Source organism: Nicotiana tomentosiformis, chromosome 10 (genome assembly GCF_000390325.3).
Source record: "Nicotiana tomentosiformis chromosome 10, ASM39032v3, whole genome shotgun sequence".
Lineage (NCBI taxonomy): Eukaryota > Viridiplantae > Streptophyta > Magnoliopsida > Solanales > Solanaceae > Nicotiana > Nicotiana tomentosiformis.
The window spans coordinates 51907288-51929525 of NC_090821.1; the positions used below are offsets into that span (position 1 = coordinate 51907288).

At 33.2% G+C, this 22238-nt stretch overlaps 2 protein-coding genes across 5 annotated transcripts; both read right to left on the minus strand.

Annotated features, from left to right (window-relative positions):
• Positions 1–3056: 3056 nt before the first annotated feature.
• LOC104113862 (uncharacterized) lies at positions 3057–4872 on the minus strand. 4 transcript variants are annotated; one of them, XM_009624191.4, is made up of 4 exons: positions 4319–4872; positions 4179–4237; positions 3654–3944; positions 3057–3383 (listed from the first exon to the last, which is right to left on the minus strand). In XM_009624191.4, the coding sequence occupies exons 1-4, from the start codon at positions 4434–4436 to the stop codon at positions 3291–3293; spliced, it is 561 nt and encodes a 186-aa protein (XP_009622486.1). In that variant the 5' UTR covers positions 4437–4872; the 3' UTR covers positions 3057–3290. The 4 variants fall into 4 exon arrangements, with proteins under 4 accessions (XP_009622486.1, XP_009622480.1, XP_009622474.1 ...); XM_009624185.4 differs by having other exon boundaries at positions 3654–4237; positions 4319–4476; positions 4567–4870; XM_009624179.4 differs by having other exon boundaries at positions 3626–4237.
• Positions 4873–13689: 8817 nt separating this feature from the next.
• On the minus strand, positions 13690–15520 carry LOC104093818 (uncharacterized). Its single transcript, XM_009599631.3, has 3 exons — positions 15029–15520; positions 14024–14941; positions 13690–13944 (listed from the first exon to the last, which is right to left on the minus strand). Exons 1-3 carry the CDS (start codon positions 15518–15520, stop codon positions 13690–13692), a joined length of 1665 nt encoding a protein of 554 aa, XP_009597926.1.
• Between the last annotated feature and the right edge of the window lie 6718 nt (positions 15521–22238).

Consider the following 22238-nt stretch of genomic DNA (forward strand, 5'->3'; position numbering starts at 1 on the left):
ACTTATACGTTGTTGTCGAGTTAAAGCATGCGGTGGGACTTGGTTTCTTGCAATTATTGCTTCCTTTGTTCATGTTATCCATGTTTAGACTAGTATTGTTAAATTGATCGTTCTTATCATGTTTACGGATCTTTTGATGATAATTGAATATTAATTTCGTAGTTGAGATTGATATTGTGGAACCAAAGGTTGATAATTGTTATGCAGTTAGAATTTCTTTGCCGAAAAATTATTTTCTAACTGTAATCTTTTACATATTCTTCCTTACTTATTTATTGCAACATAAGATATTCAAATAAAAGGGCTTAAGTACTACCGCACCATGCACGTTCAAGGTATTTAATTATATGCTTGAAACCACTAATAATAGTTTATTCAAATCTATCATTCAACAACTTAAAAGTACATAATTCGGTTCTATTTAACTTTACAATTTGGTCATTTATATAAGATTCTGTTGTCCTATTTATAGAATAAACATATTCTGTCCATGAATAGCTGGTCTTAAGAGTTACTGAAGTCCTTTTCTGCCTTTTCACTTCATGCTTCGTAACGAGTTAGTGATCGCTGCACTTTGCGTGTGTCAATTTTCAAAGATAGCTTTTTTTGTTTTCCTAAAGTAGTAAGTATGGGTTATAGCAATGGATATGAGTTATGTCACCTGTATAACCTTGGATTGGGCCATGATGGTAGAGCACTTTTTATGATAGTCATATTAATAGTTGTGAAGCTGAGATATTATATTGATGCCCACACAAATATGACAGATGTGGATATTGCTCCTAAACTCTGAAAAATAAGAACTTTGACTTTCAGTTGAAACATATCCATATAATTTCAAGTTGAATTCTTACTTATCAAAAAATTTCAACTTGACATGATGGATGACAGAGATAAACAATGGGGATGCGATCTGACTTATGAAAAAATTCATAAACAAGTAGATTCTGTTAGTATGTTCAATAAGTATTTAATAAGGTAATTCTGTTCAATTAGCAATGGAAAGAAAAAGATCAACTTATGAGAGGTGAAAATTAAAGCTTTTAAGTGAGCAAGCTTCAAAAGATGTCAAGAGACTTTAGTTGAGAAGAAGATCCTAAAAAAGCTTAGGTGAAAGAGGAACTTGAGTATAAGACGACTAAAGCTGTAGAATTGTACCGATGCTCATGGATTATTATGAAACGGACAAGACAAGAGTAGGAGAATTTCAAAATTAAAGGGGAGTGTTAAAAAGTAATTTTGAAATTCTGGAAAATAACTATTAAGTTCATTTCATTCTATTATCCAAGTGTCTAAGTACTTGTATTTTAGTCTATGAAGATGGCCAAGTTCATTGTGTGTTTTAGTTATTCTAGGTGCATAATCTTTGTAATTTCTTAGTGATAAATCTTATCTAAATATTGATTCTAGAATTATCCATCGAAATAATCCCTTTGTGATCTTTTAATGTAATAGTCGAATATTGAAAATATACTGTGAAGTGTGCTTAGTGTCTATCTCCCTCGTCCATCCTCTAATGTGAATTATGATATGATGAAGGGTCCACCTTATATTCCAATAATTAATAATTATTATTTTATTTATTTGTTCTAGTTTGTATCTGAACTATTTATTCTTTTAATAACGACCAAGGTGTACTCTAATATTAGAATAAAGTTTCACTAGGTGTCACACGGCTCAAAATCTCCCCCCTCTCTTTCTCTCTCTAGCTCTCAGAACTAGAACTTCACACTATATTCATATGGATTTCAGCCTTTTCAGCCATTGGCAGAACTCACTCACCTATTTCGATACAAATTTTGTCTCTCTCGGCAGCTATCAGCTTAGTGTACGTGTTCTCATTTTATATCCAACTGCAAATCGAAACTTAAAAGACTAGGGAAGGTCTCGCCACATTAGGTAATAAGCTCAGGAAAATCGTGTTTGACTCAATTTTGAAGGCTTAACGTTCAGAATGGATATCATGAAAATAGGCGTTCATGATTCATATTTTTCTGTTAATCCTAGACAATGTATAAATATGAATCATGAATGATGAATATGTAGTTTTAGTATAAATAATGCTTTAAAACTTGTTTATTATTCGTATATATAAATCACGTGTATTCTAGTTGTGTGTTTAATCCCATTAGAAATCTTGTCAATAGGGATTTATAAACAAACTCCGTTAAAAACATATTATATTCGGATATGAAAAAGACTCTTGTTAATTAGGTAATAAATTGAGTGTAAATTTTAGGGATAAACTGTTATGAATCCTTGCTTCCGAATCTAAAACTTGACTTCTATTAGACAGATATGTTAAATCATGCTAATTAATGACTGGTATGCCGATTTGTACTTAGTAAAAACATGTTAGCATTATCTATGGGCACTTTTGCTCAACTTGTTTATTCTTGCATTAATATAATATCTACCTTTGAGGGGAAAAAAATATGATAGCAGATATTAATTATCTACATGTTTTACTTGAATAATTTCTATGCTTAGTAGCCTAGTAGGAAACTTTAAAAGACTAATTTCTTAATGGAAACCAACATCAGTCTCGTTATTTGCTCATTGTCAATTAACATAGAAATTAAATACTTTAGTTTGAAACAATGTGTGATTAAAAAAGAAAATGGGTGTGATGATGAATAAAAAACCTGTTGACTCCTCTAAAAGATCTACTTGTGCCCTTTACCTGAAATGATACCATGTTCATAAATGAAATAGGAATCTGCTAGTGTAACATAAGGAGGTTAAAAATTCCTTCTAAAAAAAAGAGGGATAAAATTAATAATAAAACTTATAGTTTATTCTGTACGTTGGAGAAGAAACTTATTCCGTTAAATTGTCAATTTATCTTCTTTTGTTGCTTTCTAATTGAAAAGGCTAAGGACTAGGATTTGTTAAATGTAAATATCATGCATTTTGGACTCTAATTAAAGGGAAATTATGTGTATTTTCAATATGTTAATCTGGATGTCTTTTTAAAAAACTCATAAATTTTACTAAACCCCTTAATTAACGTTTAGTTGGGATTTCCTCTACAAATCCAATCAATTGGAATAAAGTGGAACCAATCATAAGCACTACAAGATTAAGTGAAAACAGTCCCTTAATTAAGGTTTAGTTGGGATTTCCTCTACAAATCCAATCAACTGGAATAAACTGGAACCAATCATAAGCACTACAAGATTAAGTGAAAACAGTCATCCAACTACAAGATTAAGTGAAAACAGTCATCAAACTGATGGAAGATCAATAATCCTGACCAAACTCCAAAAAGACCAAACTCCAACAGAGCATTACAAAATTTCACAAAAAACAACAGATTCACTGATGGACTGCTGGAGGAGGAGCTCCATCTCTCGAACATGCATTCTTTTTTGAAAAGAGTCCTATGATCAAAACAAGAAATATTAGGAGTTAGAATATGCCAGCAACCAATAAAAGTGTTAGAACCTCCCCCCAACCATGAAAAATGTATAACTAGCAAGCAAAGAACTATATCAAATCTGTCCAGAAGCACTTGAAATTGGAAAACATAGATCACCAAGAAGCACTTCATTACCTTACAATAATTAATATAAAGAATTAAATCACAAAATTAAAGATAAATGAAAAATATATAAAATCATACCACAATACAAAAATGCTGTAAGAATTACCGCGATACATAAGTGAAGGAACCCCATAAACAGATATGAGATTTTCTCCACTGTATGTCGTGTTCTGTTAAATCCGGTGCAAGGATCCGAGTCTAAAATAGCATTACTTCTACCAAAAAATACACTTCGGCTGATCAACACGCCCTCCACCTCAACAGCCCCAACTCCAGGCTCACTCTCAATCTCGATCCCACAACCAACCTCAGCACTAGCCTTTGCTATTTCAAGATCTTTCAATATTTCAGCCTCATGCACCAAAGAGTCATGAGCTTTACGAAGAGCATCATTCATCTGATATAACACAACAAACTTTGAACTTGCTGATAACACGGAACAACTTAAGTTGATTAGAAAATAACTGATGCACAACCCAAAAATTTTGAATGCTAACTCGCAAGTTAAGGTTCTCAGTTGGAAAAAAGAAAAAGCCCCAACTGCAAGAATCGCGCTCGAAGTGTTATACAGAGAAGCTAAAATTTCTTCCCCTCGTTTTTCCAAGGCTATAAACTTTTCTAATATTTCTACCTTTCTAGCCTCCAAATTTAGCAGCATTTTCGTTTGTTCTCCACGGACCAAAGGATCGGCTGAGAAATGAAATCAAAAGAATTAAATAACATCCAAAATGGGAGGAAAATAAAAAGATAGAGTAGAGAGAGTTATTATACCAGGTCCTCGGATGATGGAGTTTACTTCCGGGCTAGGAGTAAATTGAGGCATAGGAAGAATGGTTTCGTGAGTACTGAAGGTAACATTAGAATTAGGGCTACCACTTTCAATGTCCATTGATTTCTTTGAGAGGGGAAGCTAGAGATGTATTGTGTTTCTGAAAGTATTCAAAGGAACATATTTGTAGAGTAGAGCTAGAGTTTGAGCGGGAAATTGAATTCCATTGTTGAACGTTGCATGTTCTTACCAGATCATGTGATTTGGTCAGTTTTTTCTTGACTTGTCTTCCTCTTGGCACGATTTGCTTCAGATCTTGCATGAAACGGCGCGACTTCATTCTGCCCAGATGATTCAACGATTACAGGGAGATTAAAGAGGTAATGAGGACGTTTCTTGCACAAAAATGGTGTATATTTCTCTGCTTGAAGGATGAAAATTTTTGGGAGCAATCTGAAAATAGGAAGGAGAGAAAGAAGGCAGAAAAGCTAAGTGATGATTAACGAGACAAAACCCTAGACTAGTTTTGGGCTAGGTTAATTTTGTTTTGTTGGGCCAATTAGTTGGGTGAGATTCCGGGCCTTTTGGGGCAATTAGTCTTTGATACTTGGTGTATTTAATAGGGAGATTTTCTTTAATAGCAGGCTTTTGAAGAGATATCACAGATGATTAGCATGAGCTAATGATTAACAAGTAGTAGCAGTAAGATATTTATACATATAGCAATTTCCTTTCGATTCAAATATGGTATAATATCTATACCCAGCTTGAATCAAGCTCTTGTAAAGATAAACGGTGTTAAACATATTTAATATATTTCCTAATTTTTCGATGTAAACCATTCTTCTATAACATACTTAAATGGTAATATTTTCCCTATTTTGTCGTCGAAAACCAATCCATTTCATAACAAATATTTTTCTTTCCATACATGGACTCTTTTATAAAACGTAATCCTAGCAAAATTATACTTATTATGTATAAAATCTTTTGTTTCTATATCTTTATGTAGGATATATTATAGCATTTATATATTATTTTTTTACCATATAAATTGTGTATGTTCAAAGAATAAAAGACATATTTCGTGAAAAATAAAATGTATATATGTGGTATATATATAGTATAATATTCGTACATAATAACGGGAGATATTTTGTTTCTATATACATATTATACCAAATTTATATTAATAATATATAAGGATTTATTAAAAAAATAGAAAACAATATCAACTATATATTATACCAAGTATAAACCATTAATTGTTACACCTATAGTTATTTTTCATTTTTCTTGGCCCACTTGGTAGTTGAAGCCTATCGTATGTTTATACATAAGGAATAAATATGGTATATATAAGCATATAAATATTAAATATTATTATTGTTTGTACATATAATGTATATTGAGTAATAAATAATATATTCCTCACACACACACACACACACACACACACACACACACACACAATATATATATATATATATATATATATATATATATATATATATATGTCAAATATACATAAAATATATTTAGATTTCATTAAATATACATAAATACATCAAACACATAATACATACACCGAATATGTAATACATACGCCAAATATATGCTATATACATATAAAGATATGCATGTATTATGCATTTGTCTTTGAGAGAAGAATGGAAAATGTGATTTTAAGAGCAACTATCAATTCAAGAGGAACATTTCATAAAAACGGTAAGTGTATAAAGTTTAGATTAATGATGAGAGAGAATTGTGGATAGATTAATATAAATTAAAACTAATTCCTTAAATTTTGGGTTAGTGTTTACCTGTTTATGTTTACGAAATTGAAGGCCATTAAATAAGGTAAAGAATCTTTAAAAATGCTATAATTGTAAATGAATATGTTGTTTTTGGAATAAAGCAAAAATACTATTACTTATATAAATAATTTTTAATACGAGTCCTACCAATGTAAAAATCTCTATTTAATGTGTGAAGATTTCGTAACTAGGCAATATAAAAAGAAAAATGCAGATTTTTAGTATATTCCAATTGTAGCCATGAAAACATTACCATCTTAGCAAACCCCTGCCAGAAATGGAACCCTCATTTTAAGCCTAAAATCTCGCCATAACAACCTTTTTATTTGGGGAAGAAATATAATTAGGCAATATTTAAGAAACTTTTATATAGACCTAGCAGAGTAGGTAACTAACGTAACATGGCCACGAAATAGTTACATTCCTTAATAAAAACCTATAAATCTGGACCGAGAATCACGTTCAAGTAAATCCAGATCAATTCAATTCCTTAAAAAATTCAAGTTGGCGAGATTCACAGAACAAACAATCCTAAACGTTTGCTTCCTATTTCTTTGCTAGGTAATATTTTCAAGAGAATAGTTATGCATCATTTTTATACATAAAAAATTAAATGTTAATCAACTATCGAAAAATTACTTGCACTTATTGCTCCCATTTCATAATCTCTTTGTTCCCATTTACAAAACAAAATGAAACTAATAAATCTACAATTTAACATGTATAATAATATACATACGGAATCCTGAAATATAACTACATAATTACATTAATATATGTTGTATAAACCATGTATAATTTATAATAAATTATGTGCAAATTATAATAGATAATTATACACAATGTAAATCATGTGTAATTACACCAAATAATATACCAAGTAAAAGGCATGCACATATTAATGTTATGTTTTATCATAATTTTTTCAGCCATATGTATATATTGATTGTATATTAATGTTAATAATAAGTATATACAATATTACAGTTATGTATAATTGTGATGACTCAAAAGGTCATCTTTAAATTTAATAGTTAATTCGGTGTTCTATTACCTCGAAAAGTACTAATTATCATCCCTCGACTTGCGTGCGCAGTCCCTATAATTTTCCGAAAAGTTTTTATGTGAAAAATGGATTAAAATATGAAATACAGCTTTAAAACTCAACTGACTTGACTTCGGTCAATATTTTGAGCAAACGAATCCGGATCAGTATTTTGACAGTTCTAGTAGGTCCGTATCGTAATTTGGGACTTGGGCGTATGCCCGCAATTTAAATTGGAGGTCCCTAACTCAAGTTATGGCCATTTGACGGAAACTAGAAATTTAAAGGCTAAGAATTTTCAAAGTTTGACCACGGATTTGACTTTTTGATATCAGGGTCGGATTACGATTCCGGAAGTTGGAGTAGGTCCGTTATGTCATTTATGACTAGTGTGCAATATTTGAGGTCAATCGGACTTGATTTGATAGGTTTCGACGTCGAATGTAGAAGTTGAAATTTCTTAGTTTCATTAAGCTTGAATTGGAGTATGATTCATGGTTTTAGTGTTGTTTGATGTGATTTGAGGTTTCAACTATGTCCGTAATATGTGTTGAGACTTGTTGGTATGTTCAGACGGGGTCCCGAATGGCTTGGGTGAGTTTCGGGATGGTTTCGGACCATTTCTAGGCCATTTTTAGTTGTTGGTTTTTGGCCACAGAGGTATACATCGCGATCACGGACAAACGGTCGCGATCGCGAAGAGAAATTTTGCTGTTTGGACAATGTGAATCGCGATCGCGGAAGCCTTTTCGCGATCGCGTAGAGGAAAATTCCGGTGCACAGACCTGACTTTGGAAGCTTATATATCTCAATCTGTGAAGAATTTGGAGATATCCAAAAATAAAAGTTGTAAATCTTTGTGTATAGTTTTCATAAAGGTAAACCATTTGGCATTTGGAGTTATGTACAAAAAGTTATGGTGGATACACTATAGGCTGTTTGGGAAGAGTTTGGAAATCTATGTTGCACGGGGCTAATTTTGGAAACTTATTCATCGATCTATAAGGAATTGAGAGATGAACAACAAATGAAAGTTATAGACCTTGGTGTTTAGTTTTCATAAAGTTAAACCATTTGCTATTTGGAGTTTTATACAAAAAAGTCATGACCGTTATACTAGAGGATGTCTGGAAGAGCTGAGCACTTGTTCTTCGTGATTGCGAAGCATTTTTCGCGATCGCGAAAGGCAAATTTTGGGCTGAGAAAAATTATGCTTCGCGATCGCGAAACATTTTCCACGATCGCGAAGAGTAAATACCTGGGCAATAGTTATATTTCGAGGTTTCATCTATTTTTAACATATTTAGAGCTATGGAGCTCGGATTGAAGTGATGTTTGAGGCGATTTTCACCATATGGATTAGGGGTAAGTGTTCTATATCCTAAAGTGTTTATATTTCATGAATTTATGATTATATTCATTATTTATTTTGGATTTATATGGAAGAAATTGAAATTTTTGTAAAACTTTTCAAAAACGAAAATTTAAGATTTGAAGGTCCATTTGACATCAGAATTTGATAATTTTTGTATGGTTGAACTTGAATCGGAACGGGTGTTCGGATTTTGTAAGTTTTTCCGAGATTCGAGACGTGGGCCCCACTGTCGATTTTTAAAATAAATTTCGGATTTTAATCCGAAAAATTAGTAAATTCATATGCAATTAATTCCTACGAATTGTATTGAGTATATTGAATTGTTTATGACTAGATTTGAGGGTTTCATACACTAATTCGCGAGGCAAAGGTTTATTGGATTCTTGAATTTGGTTGCAGAGCGAGGTAAGTGTCGTAGTTAACCTTGACTTGCGGGAATAGAACCCTTAAATTATTTGTTATGTGAAATGCATGTGAACGACGTATAGGCGAGGTGACGAGTGCCTATACGTCATCAAATTAATTATTTGCATAATTATTTGATACACGAATTAATTGTTATAATAATTGTTTCTCTCATATTCTTTGTCAAATATTAAATCTTGAATTCCTGCAATAATTGCTACATGTTTATTTGATTTATGTGACTTAATTTTCACTTGACGTTTAGCATAATAATTATTACAATGCCTATTACATCCTTAATTTCTACAATTAATTGCTACTTGTCATCACTTATTTCTAATAAATCATAATTATTGTATGCTTGTTGTCTTATAATTTTATATTAATTGTTGTATTTATTGGAGTAATTTCTTTTATAAGAATTGGTAAATGAATATATTGGAGGAGCGGGTTGCACGCCGTAACAGAATTGATTGAAATGAATATATTGGAGGAACGTGTTGCACGCCGCAACATAATTGATTGAAATGAATATATTGGAGGAACGGGTTGCATGCCACAACAGAATTGATTGAAATGAATATATTGGAGGATCGGGTTGCACGCCGCAACAGAATTGAATATGAATATATTGTGAGATCGGGTTGCACGCCGCAACGAAAACTGATTGAAATAATAATTGGTTATGACTGACGAGTTGGCTTCAACTATTGAAAAGAGACACCTGTTTTATTTCTATTATTGTTGTTATTATTATTATTGCGTATAAGTTAATATATGTGACCTGCCTTAGCCTCGTCACTACTTCGTCGAGGTTAGGCTCGACACTTACTAGTACATGGGGTCGGTTGTACTGATACTACACTATGCACTTCTTGTGCAGATTTCGGAGTTGGTCCCAATGACGTACTATAGATTTGCCCGGATATAGCTACCAGTAGAGACTTGAGGTATAACTGCACAACGTTCGCAGTTCTGAAGTCCCCTCCTATATTATCTCAACTGTGTATTATATTTCAAACAACTTGATTTTTTTTCGGACCTTTATTTGTATTATTCTAGAAGCTCGTGCACTTATTACTCCAGTTATGTGATGGTATTTAGATATCGCGAATATTATGGATTATTTCCTTTATTTAAGACTTTATTGTTTTCTTGTTATTAATTAATTTAAATTTTTTATTAAAATGACTAATTATATTCTAATATTGGCTTGCCTAGCAAGTGAATGTTAGACACCATCACGGTCCCGAATGTGAGAATTTCGGATCGTGACAATAATATACATATACCATCACATAATTTTTAAACTTTAATAGATTCCGTGTTTCTATGCTGCTATTGACAGTCCCAATTAAACTTTAGAAAATATATTAGTTAAAAAGATGGATATATATCTTTTAATGATATATATGTATCCAAAAGAAAAGTTAGGTCGGAAGTCGATCCCCCACTATTTTAATGAATTTTATTGAGAAAATTCAATTGGTGCATTTTTTGTAGTTTAAATTTTAAAAGCAAGAAAACATGATTAGATTTTATTGTTAATTGCTACCGTTAATCCTTATTTGCCATTTTTAGTTCTTGTGGTAAGTATGGGATCTGAAATGCATCTCAGCCATGAGTTAGTTTATGGTACACGTGGAGTGAATCTGAAGGCCCATTGAAAATTACTTGACGAAATTCTACTGGACTGGATCTTTTTTCCACGTTTTGAATCAGAATGTTATTTTCCTTAATTCTCTCTCACGTTCTAAAAAAGAGTTACAATATAAGTGCTTCTCTCCAAGGTTTAATATAACTCTAGTATCCTATAATCTTTGTACAACCTGAACCATTACAAACATGATTTTGACCTATAACAAGAAACCTTTTTACCTTTCAACTCTAAATCACTTGAATCACGGTGGTTTGACGGTGAATTCTCTCTAGAATTAAAATAAAATAATTGTTTATCTAGCTACCTATATCTATCTATCTATCTATATCTATCTATTTATACTATATTAAAAGTACGAACGGCCTTAACGAAATGTCGTTCGCATTTTTTACCCTCTAAAAATATAGTTCACATTGGATAAAATTGTAATTGTAATGTAATTATTTTCCTAATATTTAGGACTGTAAAATTAACTAAATTTTATATATAAAATACTTCCTTATTTGAACTATGTAAAAGCTCCTAATATTTAAGAATTTAAAATTAAATAATATTTTACTTCAAAATTCCTTATTTAAATTGTGTAACTATTTTCCTTAAATGTGACTTTCCCACGTTTCTAAGTTGTTGACGTTTCCATGTTTCCTTAAATCTGATTTTTCCACGTTAGGAATGGTAATGTAATGAAAACATTTTTCCAAATTGTTTTTCGTTGTAATTTTATAGAGCTAAACGCCTAAGTATTATTAAGCATTTTCTCAAATTCTAATTTTTTGTAGATTTGTTTTGGACCATATGAGTAATGTTAATTCTAATTTTTCACATATGCACAAATAGTTTAAGATGACCTATAAATTTGTTATTTTTAATATAAACCGTTTAATCGTTAATGACGAATAACATGTACATTATATTTTATAGGGAAAAAGTCCAAAAATGACCTTGTGGTATTCGAAATGGATCAATTATAATCCCCGTTTTAAATTGAGCCTACTAATACCCCTACCGTTAAAGAATGAGCCTAATTCTACCCTTTTCCACTAACAGCTACTACTTAAAATATTTACTTTATCCAAAAAAATCAGAAAATGACACGTGTCTTAATCAACCCACCCCCAATATTATTTTACCAGCCCCACCTTACTTATTTCACCCACCCCTCCTCACCTTTTTACCCCCTTTCACTTAATATCTTTTAACCTAAAAAATCAGACCTTTCATTGTTATTTCCCCCCATTTTCCTTCTCTTGTTCAATCGGCTCTCCTAGGGTTTTCTGACTAGTGAAGTACGGTGGATCGAAGGAGAATTCCAACTAAAGTTCCGTCTGAAGAGTGATATAATACATCAAGGTAAGTTGTATTTTACTCATTTATCTTGATTTAAAAAAAAAAATTTGATTTAAAAATTTTCAGGGGGGGTTAGGTTTGTTTAATACATATGTATAAAGGCCATGTGCATTTGTTTGATAGGATTCACTATTTCAAGCTTTCTTCAATTCCAAATTAGATTAGGCTTCCACCATTATTTTCGGCCTCCTTGCTTGGTTAATCCCTTGGTCCATTGATAAGTATGTCTCATTGTTCTAGTTCATCATATGGGTCGAAGAAAAGGTGTCTTTGTGGTCTTATTGCCCACTATTTTACGGCATATACTTCTGAAAATGCTGGTAGACGCTTTTTTAAGTGCCCAAAACCTGAGGTAAGCTTCATTTATGGCTAATAGCGTTCTTTGAATTCTCAAAAGCTTTACTTGTAGTGTTCTTAGGATTCTCATAAAATATTTGGGTTTATTTTTGTTGCATTATTTTTACAGAAGAAATCATGTGGTTATTGGGAGTGGCATGATGATGAATTACCTCCAAGAGTTGTGATTTTGATTAGTAGTCTTAAAAGAAAATTGAAAACTGCTGAAATGCAAAGAGATATTTTGAAGAAGAAGATGGCCGATTATGATGTTGTTGTTGGCGTTGAGGCTCAAGCTATAGCAAAATTGAACGAAAAAGTTGTTGAAAGAAATATTTTGAAGAAGAAGATTGTTGAGGTTGAGTCTGCTGCTGCTATTGATGCCGGAACTATTGCAACATTGAGCAAAACTGTAGCCCATCAGTGGATGTTAATTTATATCTTATGTGGATGCTTGATTGGATTCATTGCATTATGGTTGTTGTTATGAAGTATGAATTTAGGATATAATTATAGTTAATCTGTGTAATGTATTAATTCGTGTAGTGTATTTTGTTGAATAGTTATAAGGATTGTAATGATCTTGTTTTCCTTCTAATCTCTTAGAAAAATGCTTGAATGTTGATTTAATTTCCTTAAGTTGCTGGAATACACAAGTATGGAAAAAATATATTTTCAGTAAAATTCATTCACATGTTGCTAGGCTATTGAATTTGTTGAAGATCTTATTCCCATATAATATCACAACACAACTTGAATGACCTTTTGTTTTCTTCGTTCTATTAAATCTAATATTTTGAGATAAGTGACCAAGAAAAGGGGAAAAACAAAAATGTCGAGAGAACATAACAAATAAAAATGCCATAATCACACACAACATAAACAAGATACTTAGGGGAGATTGTACATCCATTGTGACATATTAAATTCAACCAGAATAGCTGTCATAACCATTATAATTGGTTAACCACAAATATCAAGTTTCAAAGCTACCTAAAACCTACAGGTGGTTAACCCCCCAAAAGTACAAGTTGCAACCATATGAAATCACAAAAAACACAAGTTTTAGCTGCTTGAATTCATAAAAAGCACAAGTTTCAGCCACACTTCAATTACAAAAATCACAAGATCTTCAAAAACCACCCATCATGACTACATCATGCAAGTGCTCCCTTCCCTTTGCTTCCCATACTTTTGATTATTTTCTTTCGTCCTTCTTCTTGTAGCTGGCTTAATGTCATTGCCTCTTTTCCCTTCCATGTGCACTTGATTGGCGAATAAGGCAGGTTAGTTGGATTTGAAGCACCAGTGTGATCTCCTCTAAACTGGATCTTCCTTGTATTAGCTCTTGCCACTGGTGCAACATGATTTGTGTTCCTTGGCTCTAGTCATGTTTGTGTCTCAGACACAACCATTGGCCGCAAGAGGGGGTCTTCTTCATTCTCAACTTCTGGACCATATGCAAACGACTGTTGCATTCCAGTTTGAGTGTCAAACACGGATGCAAATGATTGTTGTGTTCCAGCATCCAAATGGTCTTCATAAGGAACACTTTGGTTATCATTACCAACTGAGCTTTGACTTTGAGTTTGACTGCAACCTTTCCCTTTCCTCTGTTGTGATGCCTTTCCAATGAAGTTGTCCTATCAAATTTGAATAAGACAAATATTAATCAAATACTTAAACACAAAGTTTATCCTAAACTCTATATAAATGATTTACCTTGTAACATCTTCTTGCATTGTGGTTAAGTTTACCGCATTTGTTGCATGTGACTAGAAGACCCTTTCTAGAAGCACTCCACTCTCCCTTTCTCTTTCTTGCCTCATCTGGCTCCCTGTTTCTCTTTACCTTGGGCCTTCCAACCAATTTTATAATTTTTGGTGGCTCCATATGTTGTGAATGATCCATTTTCCAGAATTTTTGCCCTCTCATAGGAAGCAACTTGTGCCTATATGTTCTTAAGTAAGCTTCTTTGCTGTAAAACCAATTAATTTCCATCAGGGGTTCCACTTTCTTGTGTGTCAATGCTTTGATAGCATGAGGGCATGGAATTCCACTCAACTCCCATAGCCTACAGGTACATCTTTTGGAATCAAGGTTTACAGTATGTGTATCTTCACCCTCTGCTATCTCATAGCCATAATCACCATTAAATATAACTACACAACCTTGTGCAACTACCCTGTAGTCATTGTATAGCCTCAAATACTGTGGACTGAAATGACCATTCCAGCTCCTCAACTTTTCTTCATTGTTAGCCAACATTTTCATTACCTTGACTCTGATTTCCTCTAGCATTTTGATAATTGGTTTGTGTCTTGCCTCTAGGATCCATGAGTTAAAAGACTCGGTGAAATTGTTATCTACCATCACGTTCTTGCATTGAGTGTCAAAATATGCTCTGCACCAAGCTTTTGGAGGATATTTGACCAAGTCCCTTGCACTATCTTCATCAAGCTCTCCCAAGCTTACCAACTGATCCTTAAATTCCTCTTCATAGGTGCTCCAGGCACACCACCACAACAGTTTCTTCATTTCACCACTTCTCCATCTTTTACACCAATTGGCTTCAATGTGCCTCACACAGAATCTTTTATTTACTTTAGGCAGTACAACACTAACAACATCAAGAAAGCCCTACCATAAATCAGAAGAAAAAAATACAATTAGTTAATACAAAATAAATAATCATAAAACATAGACATAAATTCTAGAAAGGCTAACCTTTTGCATGTCTGATATGAATGTCAATCCAGCACCATCTTTCAAGTCCAAAGATATTTTTAAGAGCTCCAAAAACCAGCTCCAAGTTCTGCTAGTTTCCTTGTCTACCACTGCCCAAGCAAGTGGATAGAACTGGTTCATACAATCTTGCCCTATGGCAACCAATAACTGACCTTTACATTTTTCCTTCAGAAAAGTACCATCCAAGCCTATTAGTGGCCTTAAGCCATCTTTCCATCCATGCTTCATAGCTTGGAAGCATATGTACATCCTCAAAAACCTTCTCTTTCCTTCAGCCAAAGCATCCTTTGATATGTTAATGACTACATCACTACCAGGATTACTATGCTTAATCTCCTGTCCATATGCCTCAAGCTTATTGTAGTCATCAAGAAAACTGCCCTCTAGCTTCTCAAGAGCTAATCTTTTTGCCCTTTTTAGAGTGGACTTAGTGACATTCAAACTTAAATCAGTATCCAGTTCTCCCCTCATATCCTTTACCTTGTACTTTGGATTGTTTTGTACCTTGTTCTTAAAATATTGAGCTAAAGTATTTGCACTAGCTCTCTTATTTTTGAAACAAGGATCACAATTGTGGTTTGGATTCAAGGTTTTGATTTTGTACCCAACAGTCCTACCATCCTGGGATATGAGACATACAAATGGGCAACCTGTATCACACTTATATCTACTTCTTGTTGAGTCACTTTTAACAACCCACAACCCTTTCTTGTTAGTTAAAGCATAGAAATTGATAAATTATCTAGCTTCCTTCATGTCCTTAAATGTCATCCCAAGCTCCAACTCCTTGAAGTTTTCTAACCTATCAGACACTACTCTCCTCCTTTGCTTGTTAATACTCTCAAGTTCTTCATAATCATAGCCATTACAATCAGATTCAGAAAAATCATAGGAACAAAGGCTATGTTCACAATCACTGGCTACTTCAACATCTACACCATAAGTTTCAGTGTGGTATGTAATGTCTTGTGCATTGACTGTCAATTCAGACACAGGAGAAATTTTCCAATCACCCCCATAATTGAAAATAATATCGACTTTATCAATCATCCTTCAACAGTGGGTCACATGTAAAAGAGGAGACAAAAAAAAAACAGAGTCCAAATCAGTCATTTATGTATAACATGCATATCAAACAAATGCACATGGCCTTTATACATATGTATTAAACAAACCTAACCCCCCCTGAAAATTTTTAAATCAAGATAAAAGAGTAAAATACAACTTACCTTGATGTATTATATCACTCTTCAGACGGAACTTCAGTTGGAATTCTCCTTCGATCCACCGTACTTCACTAGTCAGAAAACCCTAGGAGAGCCGATTGAACAAGAGAAGGAAAATGGGGGAAAATAACAATGAAATGTCTGATTTTTTAGGTTAAAAGATATTAAGTGAAAGGGGGTAAAAAGGTGAGGAGGGGTGGGTGAAATAAGTATGGTGGGGCTGGTAAAATAATATTGGGGGTGGATTGACTAAGACACGTGTCATTTTCTAATTTTTTGGACAAAGTAAATATTTTAAGTAGTAGCTGTTAGTGGAAAAGGGTAGAATTAGGCTCATTCTTTAACGGTAGGGGTATTAGTAGGCTCAATTTAAAACGGGGATTATAATTGATCCATTTCGAATATCACAAGGTCATTTTTGGGCCTTTTCCCTATATATATAATTTTAATTTAATAAATTCTTAATATTTAAAGTTAACTAAAAACATTTATTATTATTTTCTTATTTGTACTATAAGAAGTAACTCCTAATATTTATATTCAAAATCGAATAAGATTTTTGCTTACATGAACATCTTCTCATTTGAATTGTGTAAAATATATATAGCTCCTTGGTCCAATTCATATCCAAAGAAGAAGAAATAAAAATTTAAATTCAATTTCTTATTTATCAAGATCTAATAACAATCATGATCAATGAACACGAACGAACTAAGTTACACCTATTTCAATAATTTTGCTTTGAATTAAAAAATTAGAATATCAAGATATGTTATTTCCTTCTTTGACTAATAAATTTAATCAAAATTATTATATTGTCAATTCAAATGAGAAAAATGAGTTTAGATATAATGACAAATAGGGAAACCAAAAATGGCAATGTGCGCAAAGAATAATTAAGAACTAATTGGTACTAAAATCGATAATATCAATCGACACTCTTTCTATATTCAAGGATATTTTAGGGTCTCAATCTCTGTTTTGCTTTTCAAATATATACGATATTTGAATCTCGTTTTAGATGTTACTATCATTAGCCTAGCATTTTAAAAGTTATTATAATATTAGTTATTTTTTGAGTACAAAAATACAAAAGAGAATCTGCATCTTTTGAAAGAAAAAAAAAGAGCACTTTTTTCTCAAACTTTTATATGAAGGGATATTTGAGGGAAAATTAGTAGTTTCAGAAAAAATACTACATAAAAACATAAGTTTTGTCAAAGGCCCGAGATTTAAATATGGAGATATCATCAATTCTGTAAAGTTTAGTTTAGGTAACAAGCTCAAAGACAAAATCAAAGTTAGAGCCCTTTTGTGAAGGAGACGATAATAGTTCATTAATTATAATTAATAAAATATTGTATTTAAATAGCTCAGTATAATTTTTAGGCAAGAAAAATAATTAATTGTTATACTAATATTTAGGTTTTAGCTTATAGTGATCTTTGAATTCAAGTAGAGTTGTTTTCACTAAAATTTTTAATAGATAAGTGATGTACTATGTCTCTGCATATTTGAATTGATTATAGTATTCTTGTGAGACGTGAAGAAAGAAGGTATGGGTTGACCTAAATCTGGGTTAAATGTATGTGTTATTTGGATTTATATTAGAATTTCTTTTCTATTAGTGTTTGCACTATATGCTGTGAATTCTGTATAGCAGAATGTTTTCCTTTATTGATCTATCTAATACAATCAATATTAATCATTTTAAAGAACTCACACCTTTTTAGTTTTATTTTATTTAATAATACTTTTTAAAAACGCATTGCAAAATATTGTTTACCTTTTTAAATTCAAATATAATTCTAATATAATATTTATGTAATTAAAAATTAGATTTATCGAGATAGAGTACACACGCAATGCGCGTATCGTAAGACTAGTACCTATATTATTATAAAAGCATAAATATAAAATTAATAGACTAAAATAGCCTTCAAATATTGAATATAATAACCCTAATCCTATTACTTTTAGTTTTAGGATATTCACATTAGGCCACTTTTAGGACATAACATTCGGCAATATTTACTATTAATTTAATCCTATTAATAATTGGACAAGAATAACGAGCAGTGTACATATTACTATGAATAAGTTGATCCCCTTTTCCCTTTATATTCTATATATATATATATATATATATATATATATATATATATATAAGAACATGTGATGACCCAAAAGGTCATCTTATATTTTAGAACTCGAATCTGCGCTCTTAAGCCTTAAAAATCTCATTTTTACCCTCCTCGATTTGCGTGCGCAATCCGGACAGGTTTCCGAAAAGCTTTTATGTTGAAAACTAATGAAAATAAGAATTTTTGCTTTAAAAGTTGATTTTAGTTGATTTCGGTCAACATTTTTAGTAAACGGGCCCGGATCCGTACTTTGACGGTCCCGGTAGGTCTGTATCGAATTATGAGACCTGGGCGTATGCCCGAAATCAAATTTGGAGGTCCCTAACTTGAGTTATGAATTTTTGATGAAAATTAAAAGTTTGAAAATTATTTGTGTTTTAAGAATTGATTGATATTTGGCACTGTTAGTATCGGGTCCGTATTTTGGTTTTGGAGCCCGGTACAGGTTCATTATGATATTTAAGACCTGTTTGTGAAATTTGGTGAGAAACGAAGTTGATTTGACGTGATTCGGACGTCCAGTTGAGAAAATAGAAATTTTAAAGTGTTCTTGAGAATTTCATTTGATTTTGGTACTAAATTTAGAGTTCTAGGTATTATTTTGGCGATTTGATCACGCGAGCAGGTCCGTATGATATTTTTAGACTTGTGTGCATGTTTGGTTTGGAGCCCCGAGGGCTCGGGTGAGTTTCGGATAGGCCTAAAATGTTTTGGACTTTTGAAATCTGATTTTTCTGTAGAGTCTGTATTCTGGCATGTCCTTCTTCGCGTTCACGAAGGTACTCTCGCGAACGCGAAGAGTAAACCGGGCAGCTGAAGTTTTCTTCTTTGCGAACGCGAAGGCCTGGTCGCGAACGCAAAGTGATGGGGGACTTACCCTTTCGCGAACGCGACTGTCTCAATGTGAGCGCGAAGCATGTGGGGACCTGGGGGGTAGTTGGTCGTTGCTTCATCGCGAACGCGAGCCATGTCTCGCGAACGCGAAGGCCCGAGGGAGTGATCATCGCGAACGCGAGCTGGATCTCGCGAACGCGACAGTGCTCTCGCAAACGTGATGAACACTGTCGCCCAGCACTTAACAGAATCCAAAAACGGAATTTTAGCTAAAAACTCATTTTTCTCAAAAACCAAACGGTGAGAAGCGATTTTTCAAGAGTCATTTCTTCCCCAAATTGTTGGTAAGTGATTCTAAACTATTTTCTTTCAATTACCCATTATAATTCTTGAATTTTCAACCAAAAATCTAGAGTTTTATGGTAGAATTAGGAGTTAGGGTAGAAACTAGGGATTTCGAGAATTTGGGGATTTAGACCTCAATTTGGGGTCGGATTCCAAAACCAATTATATATTCGGGCTCGGGGATGAATGGGTAAAATAATTTTGGTCCGAACCTCGGGTTTTGACCAAGCGGGTCCGAGGTCAATTTTTTGACTTTTTGGAGGAAAATTTGTGAAATTTAAATTATGAAATATAATTAATTCCTTTAGCAATATTTGATATTATTGAGTCATTTTTGAATAGATACGAGTGGTTTGGAGGTGAATTCCAAAGAAAAAGCTGTGATTGAGAATTAAGTGGCCTTCGGAGCGAGGTAAGTGTTGTGTCTAACTTTGGCTTGAGGGAATAGGTATTGTGTGAGTATTTTCTACGTGTTTTGTTGTTGAATACGACGTATAATTGAGGTGACGAGCATCTATACGTTGTGGTCGAGTCATAGCATGCGAGTGAAATTTTATTTCTTGCAAATTGTAGTCTTAAATCTTGTTATCCATGCTTATTGTTGTTGTTGAAATGTTGGGAGACTTGTATCCGGTTCCACCAAGGTCGATAAGATTATGAATATTGATTCGAGGTCGAGATGTTAAATTGTAAAGGTAATCATTGATGAAATATTGATTTCTTGTGAAACTTCTATCACGACCCGAAATTTTCCGCCGACGGGACCGTGACGGCGTCTAACATTTCACTTGCTAGGCAAGCCAACGTTAGAGAATCATTAACCAATTCCTTATTTCCATTCAGTAATTAACAATAATTAACTAAGATGAAATATAATAAGTGCGGAATATCATAAATCTGTATTAACTACTACCACCCGGATCTGGAGTCACAATTCACAAGCATTCTAGAATTTACTACAAGTAATAGTCTGAAAGAAATACAACTGTCTGAATGAAAGAAAACAGTAGGACATAAAATATAGACGGAGACTTCAAGGTCTGTGAACGTCGACATATCTACCTTGAGTCTCCGGACAGCGGACCAGTAGCAAATCTCGATCAACCTGAGCCGATATCAAAATTTGCAGAGAAAGTGCAGAGTGCAGCATCAGTACAACCGACCCCATGCACTGGTAAGTGTTGATCCTAACCTCGACGAAGTAGTGACGAAGCTAAGGCAAGGCACCTACAAATTAACTTGTACAGTTTAACAGCGTATATGCAAATAACAGAAATGAAGAACTAAACAGGAAATGTCAGGAAGGGAACATACTGAGGGGAATACAAGATAAAGAACTACAACAGAATGATCACTGGAGCAGTCAATATACCATAAATCAATAGGAATAGTGAATACAGTAAGAAAAATTGCACGGCATCACCCTTCGTACTTTTACTCTCAATCTCACCATAAAATTAATAGAAACGACACGGCATCACCCTTCGTGCATTAACTCTCATATCATGGCACGACATCACCCTTCGTGCATTAACACTCACAATATGGTACGACATCACCCTTCGTGCATTAACACTCACAATATGGCACGGCATCACCTTTCGTGTATTAACACTCACAATATGGCACGACATCACTCTTCGTGCATTAACACTCTCCCTTACCATAATGTAATGCATAAATATCAGCAGGGAGATAGAATAACAAGTACAAACCTTACCTAAATATTTGGTTCCATAACATCAATCTCAACTTTGAAATAAAAACTCAATTATCACCAGAAAATCCGTAAACATGATAAGAACGATAAATTGAACAACACTAGTATAACATATCGCAATTAGGCATAGGAATGAGACAATATAAGAAAAACTGAGAAACATAGAAAACAGGTAAATTTGGCGGCGCATAAGTACTCGTCACCTCACATATACGCCGCTTACATGAATTTCACTTATCAAGTAATCTAAGGTTCCTAATTCCCTCAAGTCAGGGTTAGACACAACACTTACTGTGATGACCCAAAATGTCATCTTTAAATTTAATAATTAATTATGTATTCTAAAACCTCGAAAAGTACTATTTATCATTCCTCGACTTGCGTGCGCAATCCGTAAAATTTCATGAAAAGTTTTTATGTGAAAAATGGATTAAAATGTGGATTAGAGCTTTAAAACTAAATTAAGTTGACATTGGTCAACATTTTGAGCAAACAGACTCAGATTAGTGTTTTGACAATTCCTGTAGGTCCGTATCGTGATTTGGGACTTGGGCGTATGCCCGGAATCAAATTCCGAGGTCCCTAGCCCGAGATATGCAATTTTGAAGAAAAATTAAAATGTTTAAGTTCGAATAGTGACCGGATGTCTAATTATATGAAAACGACCCCGGAATAGAATTTTAATGATTCCAATAGCTCCGTATGGTAATTTTGGACTTAGGAGCATGTTCGGAATTTTATTTGGAAGTCCGTAGTTAAATTAGGCTTGAAATGGCTAAAATAGGAATTTAAAGTTTGGAAGTTTGACCGGGGAGTTGACTTTTTGATATCGGGGTCGGAATCCAGTTCAAAAAATATTTACAGCTCCGTTATGTCATTTATGACTTGTGTGTAAAATTTGAGGTCAATCGGAGTTGATT

Bases quoted from the DNA above. Each gene is read 5' to 3' on its own strand.
- LOC104093818 (XM_009599631.3), bottom strand. From the start codon at position 15,520: ATGAGGGGAGAACTGGATACTGATTTAAGTTTGAATGTCACTAAGTCC. The intron at 14,942-15,028 runs GTTAGCCTTTCT...GATTTATGGTAG, and splicing joins TCATATCAGACATGCAAAAG to GGCTTTCTTGATGTTGTTAG. The intron at 13,945-14,023 runs GTAAATCATTTA...CAAATTTGATAG, and splicing joins ATGCAAGAAGATGTTACAAG to GACAACTTCATTGGAAAGGC.
- LOC104113862 (XM_009624179.4), bottom strand. From the start codon at position 4,436: ATGGACATTGAAAGTGGTAGCCCTAATTCTAATGTTACCTTCAGTACT. The intron at 4,238-4,318 runs GTATAATAACTC...TTCATTTCTCAG, and splicing joins CTCCATCATCCGAGGACCTG to CCGATCCTTTGGTCCGTGGA. The intron at 3,384-3,625 runs GTATGATTTTAT...TTTTGATCATAG, and splicing joins TACAGCATTTTTGTATTGTG to GACTCTTTTCAAAAAAGAAT.